Below are 12706 nucleotides of genomic sequence, written 5' to 3' on the forward strand. Positions count from 1 at the left end.
ATGGAAAATCAGTGGAACAGCAGTTAGTAAGGAAACAGCAAGAATGAAGAAAACAACCAATGAGTTGGCGCTGATGAAACAAACCAGTCAAACTTGGTTTGAATGGCACAAAACACTAGGACATATTAGTCCGCAAGCTCTCCAACGCCTGAAAAGCACCAAAGCAATCAAAGGAATGGAAATAAACAAAGACAAAGAAGGACTCAACTTCAAATGCAAAGTATGCATACAAGCAAAGGCGCATACACAACCATATCCAAATGAATTGGCAACAAAAATATCCAATATTGGTGAGTTAATAGTTAACAATGTATGGGGACCCGCACATACACTCTCAATCAGCCAATACAGATACTATGTATCATTCACAGACGTAGCTACAAGATTTACTTGCTTGGGATTCCTTAGGCACAAAGACAAAACGCTGAATGAATATAAGGCATTTGAAGCAATGTTAAATACACAAAAAGAAAAGAAAATAAAGAAAGTCCATTTTGATAACGGAGGCAAGTTTGTGAACAAAGAATGGATTGAGTATGCGGCACAGAAAGGGACAATATTAGAAACAATGGCCCTGCATTCATCTCAGCAAAACAGTATAGCTGAGAGATTAAACCAGACACTCACCAATAAGGCGCAAGCAATGATGCTCAAGTCAAATGCGCCAAAATTCCTATGGAACAAGGCAATTGCATACGCCTGTTACCTTAAGAATTGAGTTCCAACACAAGTGCACAGAATGTTTTGGATGACTCCATTTGAGTCATTTTGGGGCAAGAAGCCAAATGTTAGTACATTAAGACCGTGGGGAAGTAAATGCTATGTACTAGATCAAACCAGAGATTGATCTAAGTTAGATGCAAAAGCATTCCAAGCAATATTCATTGGAATATTGGAAGTACAAGGCAAAAGCTGGAGATACTACAAATCAGGACTGAACAGGATATTACACTTGAGGAACATTACCTTTCCAAGAGTAAACACGGTTAGTGAAGAACCTGGAATTGACCAGGATTGGGGAGATACAGTTGCTCCACCCGCTGAGGGGGAGATGACTCATGCCAACAGCGCTGCAGAACAACCAAAAGAACCTGCTGGAACAGGGGGAGTGCATACAGTCAGCAAGGAAGAAAAGAGTGACTCAAACAAACCTGTAGATATAAAAAGTGAGCCTAAGATTGAACAAAAAGCATCCAACAAATCAACAAAACTCACTCACAATAACGTACTTAAACCTTATACTACTTGTTCTCACTCTGCTATGCGCATTAACCCTAGCGCAACTACAAATGCACTACAACAACTCAACACACTTACGTCTGGAACTAACAACGCAGGAGTCCAAACCCGCAGTTGGAATCCTAATGTTGCTCCCATCAAACTCAACAACATGCAAGGAGGGATTACCCTCAAGATCCGGCACCCTCCCATGTCTGGTCAGTCAGGTTCTCAGCCAAAGAACAAAACTGCTAACCTTTTAATAGAGTTCTCCAATGTCCCTATCACGCCCAGCAACCCCAATAGCTCCAATGTCCCTATCACACCCAGCAACCCCAATAGCTCTGACAACACTGTACCTAGCACATACAACTTCTTTGACAGTCCCTCCACCGTACTACCCACCAATACCAGCACCCTGGACCTTACCTACTTGATGGTCACCCCAACAACACCCAAACCAACCATCAACAAACTTTGCAAACAATTCAAACAGCTATACCTCAATGAACCATTGATCCCCAAACAGCCAAACCCCACCTTGGCGTTGTCCGGAGATATGGAACCAACGTGGACGTTCATCAACAATGAACCGCCAACGCCAACAACCAACAGTCCTACCGTTGCAGAGGCGCTATCCAGGCCAAATGCAGAGGAATGGTGGAAGGCAATGGCCAAGGAGGTCAGCACCCTCAAACAAATGGGAACGTACAAACTAACAGACTTACCACCCAAACGCAAGGCAATGGGGAACAAATGGGTCCTTGTACTCAAGCATGACAAGAACAGCACACCCATCCAACACAAGGCAAGACTTGTAGCCCAAGGATTTAGTCAGCAACCCAGCATTGATTTTGACAAGACATTTGCACCCATTGTACATCTTGATTCAATCCGTACACTCATATCAATTGCTAACCAGTACAATTGGGATATACAACAGCTTGATGTAAACTTGGCTTACCTACATGCCAAAGTTGACAAAGATTTATACATGCAGCAAATCCCTTATTTTAGCAACAGTACAAACAAAGTGTTAAAATTAAAGCAATCAATTTACGGACTGAAACAAGCAGGACGGATGTGGAATAAACTATACAACACAAAGCTGAAAGCAATTGGATACACACCATGCTTTACCAACGCATGTGTATACCACCAAATCAACAACATTAACGGTGAGCTGTGTGTGTCAATCATAGCTACACATGTTGACAATTCAATTGTCATATCATTGCCAAACCACTCTGATATTACAATATCCAAACTCTTGCGCACATTTGACATGCGCAACCTTGGACCAATACATCACTTCCTTGGAATAGCATTCCAACGCAATTGTAAGAATGGCTTCATCACACTCAACCAAGCAGCATATATTAACTCACTAGTTGATTATGCAGGCCTTGCAGAAGCTTACCCTGCCAACACTCCTTTTAGCCTGACCATACAACTCACTCAATACAAAGGAGTCAAACCAAAGTTCAATTATGGTACATACATTGGTCAGCTACTGTATGCCGCCCTATGCACATGACCAGACATAGCTTACGCTGTTGCACACCTTGCACAATTTACTTTGTGCTTTGGTCCGGCGCACGTGACAGCAGTTAAGCGCCTAGTACGCTACCTAAAGGGCACACCAGCTCTTGGGATAACATATTGCCAATCAAACAAAGACTTTGGCGAATTAGGCTATTCCAACGCCAATTGGGGAAGCAACTTACTAGATTGTAAGTCTGTTTCCGGTCATGTGTTTATGCTTGGAGGAGCTGCTATATCTTGGTCAGCTAAGAAGCAAGCCACTGTTGCCTTATCAACAATGGAAGCGGAGTATATGGCGTTATCTCATGCATGTACTCAAGCTATGTGGCTCCGTCAATTTTTTGAGGAATTACAATATGTTGCTGACACACCAACATTAATTGTTTCAGACAACCTTGCTGCGCTTGCTCTGTCCAAGGAATTGCAATTCCATGGACAATCAAAACACATCAACATCTGACACCACTTCATGCAAGATCTCATAGAGAAACGCAAGGTAGCTACACTGTACGTACCAACTAAAGAAAACTTAGCCAACGCTTTTACTAAAGCGTTACCTGCACCACAGTTTAGTTATCTAATGCAAGGAATCATGGGCAAGCCAATGAGCAAAGGATAATTAATTAGCTGAAGATTTTAATTACACAAACAACTGAAATAATGAAACTGGGATCTGTAACAATTGTAAATGAATAAGATTGAATTAATTGAATGTATTGACACTTACTTGATTAAGGGGGAGTGTTGAAATATCTTGTAGATACTAGATTCTTCTAGTATGTTCTATGCGCAGTAATTGAGTCAGTAAGTACAAGTCATTCAGTGCGCAGTCATATGCGCAGCAATTTACCATATGACTTGGTAGGTTTCTTGGGATATATAAAGGCCCACACACAAGCCCTCTATCCTTACCTCTCTATCTCTACTTCTCTTTTACTGTCTTTACTTTTGTATACAATTTAGTTTAGTTTAGTAATAAATTTATATACATCTATATACATAAGATTTCAACACTTCTGACAAGTGGGGGCTGGCTACTTAGCTGGCTAGCTACCTTCTCTAATGAGTAAGAGACAAGGTAAAATTGACTTGAGGTCTCCAAGCAATTTCCTTGCTGTATATATAGACAAAACTGCTAAGTACATGTGGTCTGTGTGTGTGTGAATAGAAGACTACATGTGAAAAGAGAAGTGTACTGTGGGCTGCTGTTATGGATATGACATTTCTTCTTTAATCTGTACTTATTTTATTAATTACACTAGTAATCCTACAGTAAACAAATGAGATAAAGATGCGAACTAAGGTTTTCAAGGTCCCTCTATCCAATAGTGACCTTTACAAAACCTACAAACCTCTGGAATACCCTTAATATGCAATGCCTTTCGCATATATGCTGTTTTCTCACTCATTTAAATATATATAAATTCAGCTGAGTAGATAAACAGTAACAAGTAATATTTCTCTTGTTTTTAGTATCTATTATTCAAGATTCTATCTTGTGGCTACACACAGAAATATTCAGGGTCCCCCTTGTTGCATAGGCAAGTGCTCCGGCGCTTAATCAGCCCTTAAGCGCCAATGCACTAAATGCGCCTTTTCTCCATCACCCGGGCATCCCACACTGCCGAATCGCTTGCGCTTAGGTGCGCATGTTTGTGCGCTCCAGAACGCTGGGTCAAACTCCCAAAACAGACAACATTTGGCAGAGTTATGCCCCATTTACTGTAAGTACCCAATGCAGAGGTATCCTACCTTTGGGACTGTTCACTCCAAGGATGAAACACTTAGCCTTGGGACATCTAAGGACCCACACAGGTAAATACTGCCTTGGGGCAAATATTAGGATTTGTTGTTTGTTTACTATGTACCAAAGTATTGGCTCCCTCAAGTGTTTCAGTTGCCACATGTACCTCCTGTACCCCCTTGTTGTACACCACTGTAAGGTGGGTACACGCTGATGGGAGCGGGCGCTTAAGGCCGTACTACTACACTAGCTTATGTAAGTCAACTATCAAAGGCTATACTAATAGCGCTTAAGGCGCTCTACTTCTATCTACTGGTGACAATGGGGCCTGAGGCCTGGAGGTGTGGTAGGTTAAGTAAGGGGGTGAGTGCTACTGGTACTACTAGGGGCCGGCTACTTAGCTGGCTGGCTACCTTCTCTAATGTGTAAGAGGCAAGGTAAAATCGACTTGGTGTCTCCAAGCAATTTTCCTGCTGTATATATAGACAAAGCACACTATCTACATGGTCTGTGCTTGTGAGAGAAAGAAGTATCTAAGACAAATGAGAAGCGTGCTGCAGGCTGCGCAGAAGCGTGGATTTCTCCTAAGCGCCCTTGGCACGGCATCTCGGCGCGGCATCTTGGCATAATAAGCGCCGAGATCACGTGATTGAAAAACAAAAGATATCCAGTCCGTAAAAAATACTACAAATATCAGAAAAATTGTGCAAGTCCAATGGTATATGTTAGGAGGTTATGACATTGCCCCCCCCTTAAAGGTTCTTGGCGGAGTCACGAGCCTTTTTCAGTTGTGACTTGTTGAAGCGTTTGATCTCCTCTTGACTATGCTCAAGTAGCTCCTCTGGTTCCCATGAGTTGTCCTCAGGTCCATATCCTTTCCATTTGATTAAATAAAACCATTTTCCCCGTTGCCTCTTTGAGTCAATGATCTGTTCTACCTTGTATTCCTCTTCTCCCTCTATTGTTTCAGGGGGAGGTTGTTCCGGGAATGGTTGGCTTGGGGATTTGTGTACTTTAGATAGCAATCCTACGTAGAACACGTCATGAATTTTCAGAGTTTCCGGTAGCTTGAGGCGGTAAGCGTGACTGGAGACTTTTTCGGTGACTTCAAACGGTCCTAGCTGTTTTGGATCCAGCTTGTTGGAGTTTGTCCTAAGTTCCACGTTTTTTCCGTCCAGCCAGACTTTTTTGCCCACAGAATATCTCAGTACCACTCCTCTTGTGCCTGTCATGCGCTCCTTGGTCATTCTGAGTGCTGATTCCGCCTCTTGCCATTCTCGGGCTAGTGTATTGGCCACTTGATCAGCTTCTGGGACGTTGGCAGGAACATTAGATGGATTCATGACGGGATTTCTACCATAAACCAATTCAAAAGGGGTTCTTCCGGTGGCGGAGTGCTTTGCGTTATTGTAGGCGTATTCCGCTAGCGGTAACCAGGTAGCCCAGTCCAAGTGGTCGGCGGCAACATATGATCTGAGGTAGAATTCTATGAACTGATTCACCCTTTCTGTTTGGCCGTCCGATTCTGGGTGGTAGGCTGAGGAGAAGGCTGGTTTGACTCCAAGACGCTGGTACAGAGCCCTTAGGAATTTCCCTGTGAACGTTGTTCCCCAGTCCAAGATGGTTTTGACCGGTAATCCGTGTAGTTTCCAGACATGACTAATGAACAAGTCGGCAAGGCCCTTGGCTGTGACCTTCTTTGTGGTTGGGATGAAGTGTCCAAACTTTGAGAAGGAGTCAATGACTACTAGTATTGCATCGTGCCCGTTTGACTTAGGGAGGCCCGTAATGAAATTGTAAGAGATGGTATGAAAAGGGAATGGGGGTACTTCTAAAGGTTTGAGGGCAATGGTTGGTGCGTGAGCACGTTGATTGGCTTGGCATACTGGGCAGCATTCGACCCATTCCTTAGCTGAAGACTTCATACCGGGCCACCAGTAAGACCTGCTGATTAATTCCAGTGTCCTTTGTTGTCCTGGGTGGCCTGCCAGTGGGGAATCGTGGAATTCCTTAAGCAGTTGTTCTTTCAGGGGCTCTGAGTCTGGGACTACTAGTTTCCCTCGGTACCATAGAAGGTCTTCCTCCCAGTCATAGTCTTGGTAGGCCTTTCGGATAGAGGGGGGTGCGTTATCAGCGTCTTCTGTCAGAAACTGGATGATAGGTTCTAGGGATGGGTCCTCCCTTAGTTTGTTTCGGACTTCGGTGACAATTTCAAGTTCCTCTTCTGATGTGTTGGCAAATACCTCGGCTGGTAGCATAACCTCTGGCTCCTGGGGTGTGTCCGTGTAATCTGATCTCCTGGATAAGGCGTCAGGCTTTCCCGATTGTTTCCCTGGGCAATAATGTATCTCGAAATTGAAATCACTCAGGAATACGCGCCATCTAGCATGTCGTCGGTTGAAGGTTCTTGCCTGCATCCAATATTCAAGGTTGCAATGATCTGTGAACACCTGTATTGGTTTGTCTGTGGCTTCCAAGAAGATCCTCCATTCCTCCAGGGCTTTAATGATTGCCAGTAGTTCCTTGTTGTGGGTATCGTAGTTGGCTTCAGCACCAGAGAAGGATTTTGACATATACGCAATCAGATGGAGCCGGTTATCTTCTCCCCTTTGGCTCAATATAGCTCCCATGGCTACCCCTGATGCGTCTGTCTCTAGATAGTAGGGTAGTTCTGGATTGGAGTGGATAAGAACCAGGGATTTGGTGACAAGGGCCTTCAACTCCTGGAATGTGTCTTCCTCTGTTTTACCCCATGACCAGGGGGTTTCCTTTTTGGTGAGATTGTGTAGAGGCCGCGCAACCGTGCCGAAGTTGGGAATGAAACGTCTGAGGTAGTTGACAAACCCTAAAAAGGCCTGGACCTGTTTTACTGTCTTGGGTTGAGGCCATGATGTGACCGCCTTGACCTTCTTCTGGTCCATGGAAAAGCCGGTGGGGGATATGACAATGCCAAGATAATCAACCGTAGTGACGTGGAAGTGGCACTTGGAGAGCTTGCAGAACAGCTGATTCTTCATCAATTGGGAGAGGACTTCCCTTACGTGGTTAGGGTGGTCCTCCGGTTTCTCCAAGAAGATTAGTATGTCATCCAAATAGATCACCACTGTGACGTCAATGAGGTCTCTGAACAGGTTGTTCATGAAATGTTGGAAGGCGGCTGGGGCGTTGGTGAGGCCAAAAGGCATTACCAGATATTCAAACAGCCCATATTTAGTTCTGAATGCCGTTTTCCATTCATCCCCTTCTTTGATCCTGACGTTGTTGTAACCCCAGCGTAGATCTAGCTTTGTGAACATTTTTGCGTGCCTAAGTTTGGCCATCAAGTTGTCTTGCCTAGGGAGTGGGTAGACGTTCTTGTGCGTGACGTCATTTAGCTTCCTATAGTCAACTACCAGTCTTAGTGAGCCATCTGCCTTCTTTACAAACATGACTGGTGCGCCGGCGGACAAGGTACTGGGGCAAATCTTGCCCGTTGCTAGTTCCTTGTCAATGTGTTGTTTCAACGCCTTAGATTCCGCATCCGTCATGCCGTATATGGGGCCAGGGGTCAGTTTGGCGTCTGGGACAAGGTCTATAGAGATGTCATACTCCCTATGTGGGGGAAGGACCTTGAATTCTTCTTCGCCAAAGACTTTAGCAAACTCGTGGTACTGCGGGGGAAGGTCTGCTAAAGGATCTGAGTCCGCTTCTTCTTCTGAGGCAATTTGAACCTGTTCAGGGAATGTGACTGATCCCTGTTGCCAATCTATAAGAGGGGATTCTGATGTAAGCCAAGTCATGCCTAAGATAGCCGGAGTGTTGCCAATTGGGCAAACAAGGAAGGGAATGGAGTGTGTATGGCCATTGGCCAAGACCGCGAGATGAACCTGGTGCCATATGCGACCAGTCTGTGAAATTGTACCATCTAACATTCTCACAACTTGTGGATTTTCGAGTTGGGTTTTTGGGATTTTGTACTTTTCAACGATGGAGGGGGAAATGAAATTGGATGTTGCTCCGGAATCTATCAGGGTTTTGATGGGGGCCGTCGGGAAGTTTTGCGCTATTAAATCAATGTATAAAAGGGGGCGTTTATTTGAATCAAGAGCGATAGATACAAATTTGGAAACAATAGATTCTATAGGCGCATTTTTTGTAACCAAGGGTTTGACGGTAATCCTTGGTTTCAGTCTTTTCCCGACTCGTCATCAGCTACCTTGGCTACCTCTTTGATGGTAGCTTTCCAGCCATTGGGGCATTGTTTGATGCCGTGTCCCTTTTGACCGCATTTGACGCACAGCCCTGATGCTCGGCGGCGATCCCTTTCCTCCGGGGTAACGTAATTGGGATCCTCTGATAGGCGGACCCGTTGGGTGGTGGTAGTGGTGGAAGTGGTCGCGGTGACCGGGGACTTGGCAGGGGCCTTCTTGGGTTGGTTCTCCTCGTTTTCCCAACAAATGTTGTCTATTTTGACGGAGGCAGCAAATATAGCCTCAAGGTCATCGTCCAGGATATTGTCCTTGGTGGACAGGAGTTCCTTCACTTTCCAGTGAAGACCGCGCACAAACTGGGCAATGTACGCCTCAGTGTTCCAATCAAGTTCTGCCATAAGATTGCGGAACTCGGTAACGTACTCAGACGTAGTGGTTGTCTGAGTAAGCGCGGCAATCTTCCTGGCGGCTGCCCGTTTGGCGTTGGGATTGGCAAATGCCTCTTTGAATTTGGCCGTTAAGGCCGGGATAGTGGTAGGGGGGTTTCCCTTGCCCTTGATGATGGTCCCTATGATAGGGAGAGCCCAGTCGGCGGCCTTATCAGTCATGTGATAAAGGATCCACACAACCATTTGTTCTTCTTCATTGAATTGATCTTGATGAAGTGCAACCCACAGCAGCATGCAATCCAGCCACTGGGTTGCCTTTCTTCCCCTGGAGTCCCCTTTGTATGGATTGGGGAGCTCCATCTTGGGTCGCTTCACACTAGACCCTGAGTCAAAGGGGGTAAGGGAGCTGAGGCTCCGCTTAGGCGTGTCGCCAGGCTCTCTCTTAGGGGCCCGCCTGGGTTCTTCCTCTTCTTCTGAGTCAAAGCCCGTTCCTCTTGATGGGCGGAAGGGGGCCTTGAGTCCAGGCCTAACCGTTCCTGGAGTGTGCGCTTCTCCCCCTGTATGTGTAGGGGGAGTGACAGGCCCAGTCGATGGGCCAGGCTGGGCTTGGACTTGGGGTCCTCCTTGATCCTTGTCGCCAAGTAAGTCGGCGGTCTCCTTGCATATGGCTTTAAGCTCAATGAGCTGCTGGCCTTGAGATTGGATTTGGGCCTGCAGGGACCCAACAGTGGCTGTGAGGGCTGTGACAGCCTCGAGGAGAGCGGTAAGGGACGGTTCCGGTTCCATCCTTGGCAAGTCTTGCGGAGTGGGAGATGCGCTGCAAGAGGGTGGTTGGGAATGGGATGGAATGGAACAACGGGAGGATTGGCTAGAGGGACAGGAGTATGGGTGTGGGACTCCAGAGCGGGTAGAGGGAATGGTGAAAACGGCGTGGGGGAAGTAGTGCCTTTATCAGGACTTATGAGCGGTTTTTCTGTAGTATACTGGCGCTAAACCCTTGCGTCTAGTACCTAGCGTTGGACTGTCCCTACAACAAATCAACAGACCTGGCAGTCGTGATATGGGCGGGTTTTCAGCAAGCGGGTATTTCAGCGGTCTAGGGTTGCTGACTACTGAGTTCCGGCGAAACTCAGGGTATGCGGGGGATTAGAGCCCGTCTGCCTTATAGCAATTTGGTACTACCAGGGACCGACGTCTGTTTGATTATTGAAGACGAAAGGCGAGTCCAATCTGGTTATTTCCCTCGTGCTAGTACAGGGGGTCCTCTCCTTGTTGATCAAGCCTACTACAAGTCGATTTTACAATGTTGTACACCACTGTAAGGTGGGTACACGCTGATGGGAGCGGGCGCTTAAGGCCGTACTACTACACTAGCTTATGTAAGTCAACTATCAAAGGCTATACTAATAGCGCTTAAGGCGCTCTACTTCTATCTACTGGTGACAATGGGGCCTGAGGCCTGGAGGTGTGGTAGGTTAAGTAAGGGGGTGAGTGCTACTGGTACTACTAGGGGCCGGCTACTTAGCTGGCTGGCTACCTTCTCTAATGTGTAAGAGGCAAGGTAAAATCGACTTGGTGTCTCCAAGCAATTTTCCTGCTGTATATATAGACAAAGCACACTATCTACATGGTCTGTGCTTGTGAGAGAAAGAAGTATCTAAGACAAATGAGAAGCGTGCTGCGGGCTGCGCAGAAGCGTGGATTTCTCCTAAGCGCCCTTGGCACGGCATCTCGGCGCGGCATCTCGGCATAATAAGCGCCGAGATCACGTGATCGAAAAACAAAAGATATCCAGTCCGTAAAAATACTACAAATATCAGAAAAATCGTGCGAGTCCAATGGTATATGTTAGGAGGTTATGACACCCCTCTTGGTATCAATCATGTATATACTTGTTTGTGCGCCTTCTCAGGGTATAAAAGGACCCTGTGAAGACGCTTCTAATGCATCCTACTTTTACTCTTATATATTGACATATACACACAAGCCTTTAACAGCTTATCTGCGCATTTACTTTAGTGATTGACTCACTGTAAATAGCATAGGAGGTTATTTGGCGCACTAAGACCATAGGCCAGTCCCAACAGACACAGGGTAACCTATTAGTGTACTTATTGCAACCCTGTGCCCCTTGACTGTCACAGTTGTTGAGTTCAACATTGAGTATAGTGCAACGGTACTGTAAGGATTGTTGTGATTGAGTGATAGTGTTTCAATCCACCATACCCCCTATATTGTAGATAACTTTATCTACAATATCTCAGAAATCCTAGATATATTTTAGGTAAACCCCATAAGTCTTAAGTCTTACTTAAGCATATATAAGTCCTATACTCATTAGGCAAATCCTATAAATCCTGTACATTAGTCAGGTAACCCTCTTACTTAAGGTACTATCCCAGAGACCTTAAGTATACACACCCTTAGTCACTTAGGCTTAAGTAACATTAGTCTAAGGTACTATACATAACCAACCACCTGCACTTCATAGTTGCTAGACTATTTGTTAGGAGTTGTTATTCCTGATAACCTAGCCTATATTGTGCATACATTCTGTGCATATATTCTGATTCTTAATACTAGCTCTTAGTTATTCCCATATACCTTTTGTATATAGTAATTCTTTCTTACTCCTGTACTTACACAACTCTTAACAGTGCCGTTCTTGTTGTGCTTGAGTACAAGGACCCATTTGTTCCCCATTGCCTTGCGTTTGGGTGGTAAGTCTGTTAGTTTGTACATTCCCATTTGTTCAAGGGTGCTGACCTCCTTGGCCATTGCCTTCCACCATTCCTCTGCGTTTGGCCTGGATAGCACCTCCGCAACGGTAGGACTGTTGGTTGTTGGCATTGGCAGTTCATTGTTGATGAACGTCCACGTTGGTTCCATATCTCCGGACAACGCCAAGGTGGGGTTTGGCTGTTTGGGGATCAATGGTTCATTGAGGTATAGCTGTTTGAATTGTTTGCAAAGTTTGTCAATGGTTGGTTTGGGTGTTGTTGGGGTGATCATTGAGTAGGTAAGGTCTGGGGTGCCGGTATTGGTGGGTAGTACGGTGGGGGAACTGTCAAAGAGGTTGTATGTGCTAGGTACAGTGTTGTTGGAGCTATTGGGGTTGCTGGGCATGATAGGGACATCAGAGAACTCTATTAAAAGGTTAGCAGTTTTTGTCCTGGACACAGTCACATGACCAGTACAAGTGGTTGCATGCTGGCCCAAGCCCAAATTTGGGGGGTAGCAGGTGTAATCATGGGTTGTCAGCAGAGGAATAATAGGGCTCTATGGCTTAGTGGTCAAGCTGGTTCAATTCCGGCTAGTTCTATTTTCCTCTGTTTATGACAGTTTTGTTCTTTGGCTGAGAACCTGACTGACCAGACATGGGAGGGTGCTGGATCTTGAGGGTAATCCCTCCTTGCACGTTGTTGAGTTTGATGGGAGCAACGTTAGGATTCCAACTGCGGGTTTGGACTCCTGCGTTGTTGGTTCTGGACATAAGTGCATTGAGTTGTTGTAGTGCATTTGTAGTTGCGCTAGGGTTAATGCGCATAGCAGAGTGAGAACAAGTAGTATAAGGTTTAAGTACATTATTGTGAGTGAGTTTTGTTGATTTGTTGGATGCT

The 12706-nt window shown here is 45.5% G+C and overlaps 3 protein-coding genes across 3 annotated transcripts; 1 reads left to right on the forward strand and 2 right to left on the reverse strand.

Annotated features, from left to right (window-relative positions):
- Positions 1-1261: 1261 nt before the first annotated feature.
- RhiXN_07525 (Retrovirus-related Pol polyprotein from transposon TNT 1-94) lies at positions 1262-2755 on the forward strand (the record flags this gene model as incomplete). The annotated part of the gene is made up of 2 exons (XM_043327341.1): positions 1262-1436; positions 1485-2755. 2 exons carry the CDS (start codon positions 1262-1264, stop codon positions 2753-2755), a joined length of 1446 nt encoding a protein of 481 aa, XP_043185813.1.
- A 2504-nt stretch (positions 2756-5259) lies between these two features.
- Positions 5260-9872, reverse strand: RhiXN_07526 (Retrotransposable element Tf2 protein; the record flags this gene model as incomplete). The annotated part of the gene is made up of 2 exons (XM_043327342.1): positions 5260-8665; positions 8689-9872. The coding sequence occupies 2 exons, from the start codon at positions 9870-9872 to the stop codon at positions 5260-5262; spliced, it is 4590 nt and encodes a 1529-aa protein (XP_043185814.1).
- A 1793-nt stretch (positions 9873-11665) lies between these two features.
- On the reverse strand, positions 11666-12633 carry RhiXN_07527 (Retrovirus-related Pol polyprotein from transposon TNT 1-94; the record flags this gene model as incomplete). Its single annotated transcript, XM_043327343.1, has 3 exons — positions 11666-11671; positions 11730-12232; positions 12459-12633. 3 exons carry the CDS (start codon positions 12631-12633, stop codon positions 11666-11668), a joined length of 684 nt encoding a protein of 227 aa, XP_043185815.1.
- Between the last annotated feature and the right edge of the window lie 73 nt (positions 12634-12706).

The sequence above is a fragment of the Rhizoctonia solani genome, chromosome 13 (assembly GCF_016906535.1).
Source record: "Rhizoctonia solani chromosome 13, complete sequence".
NCBI classification, from domain to species: Eukaryota; Fungi; Basidiomycota; class Agaricomycetes; order Cantharellales; family Ceratobasidiaceae; genus Rhizoctonia; species Rhizoctonia solani.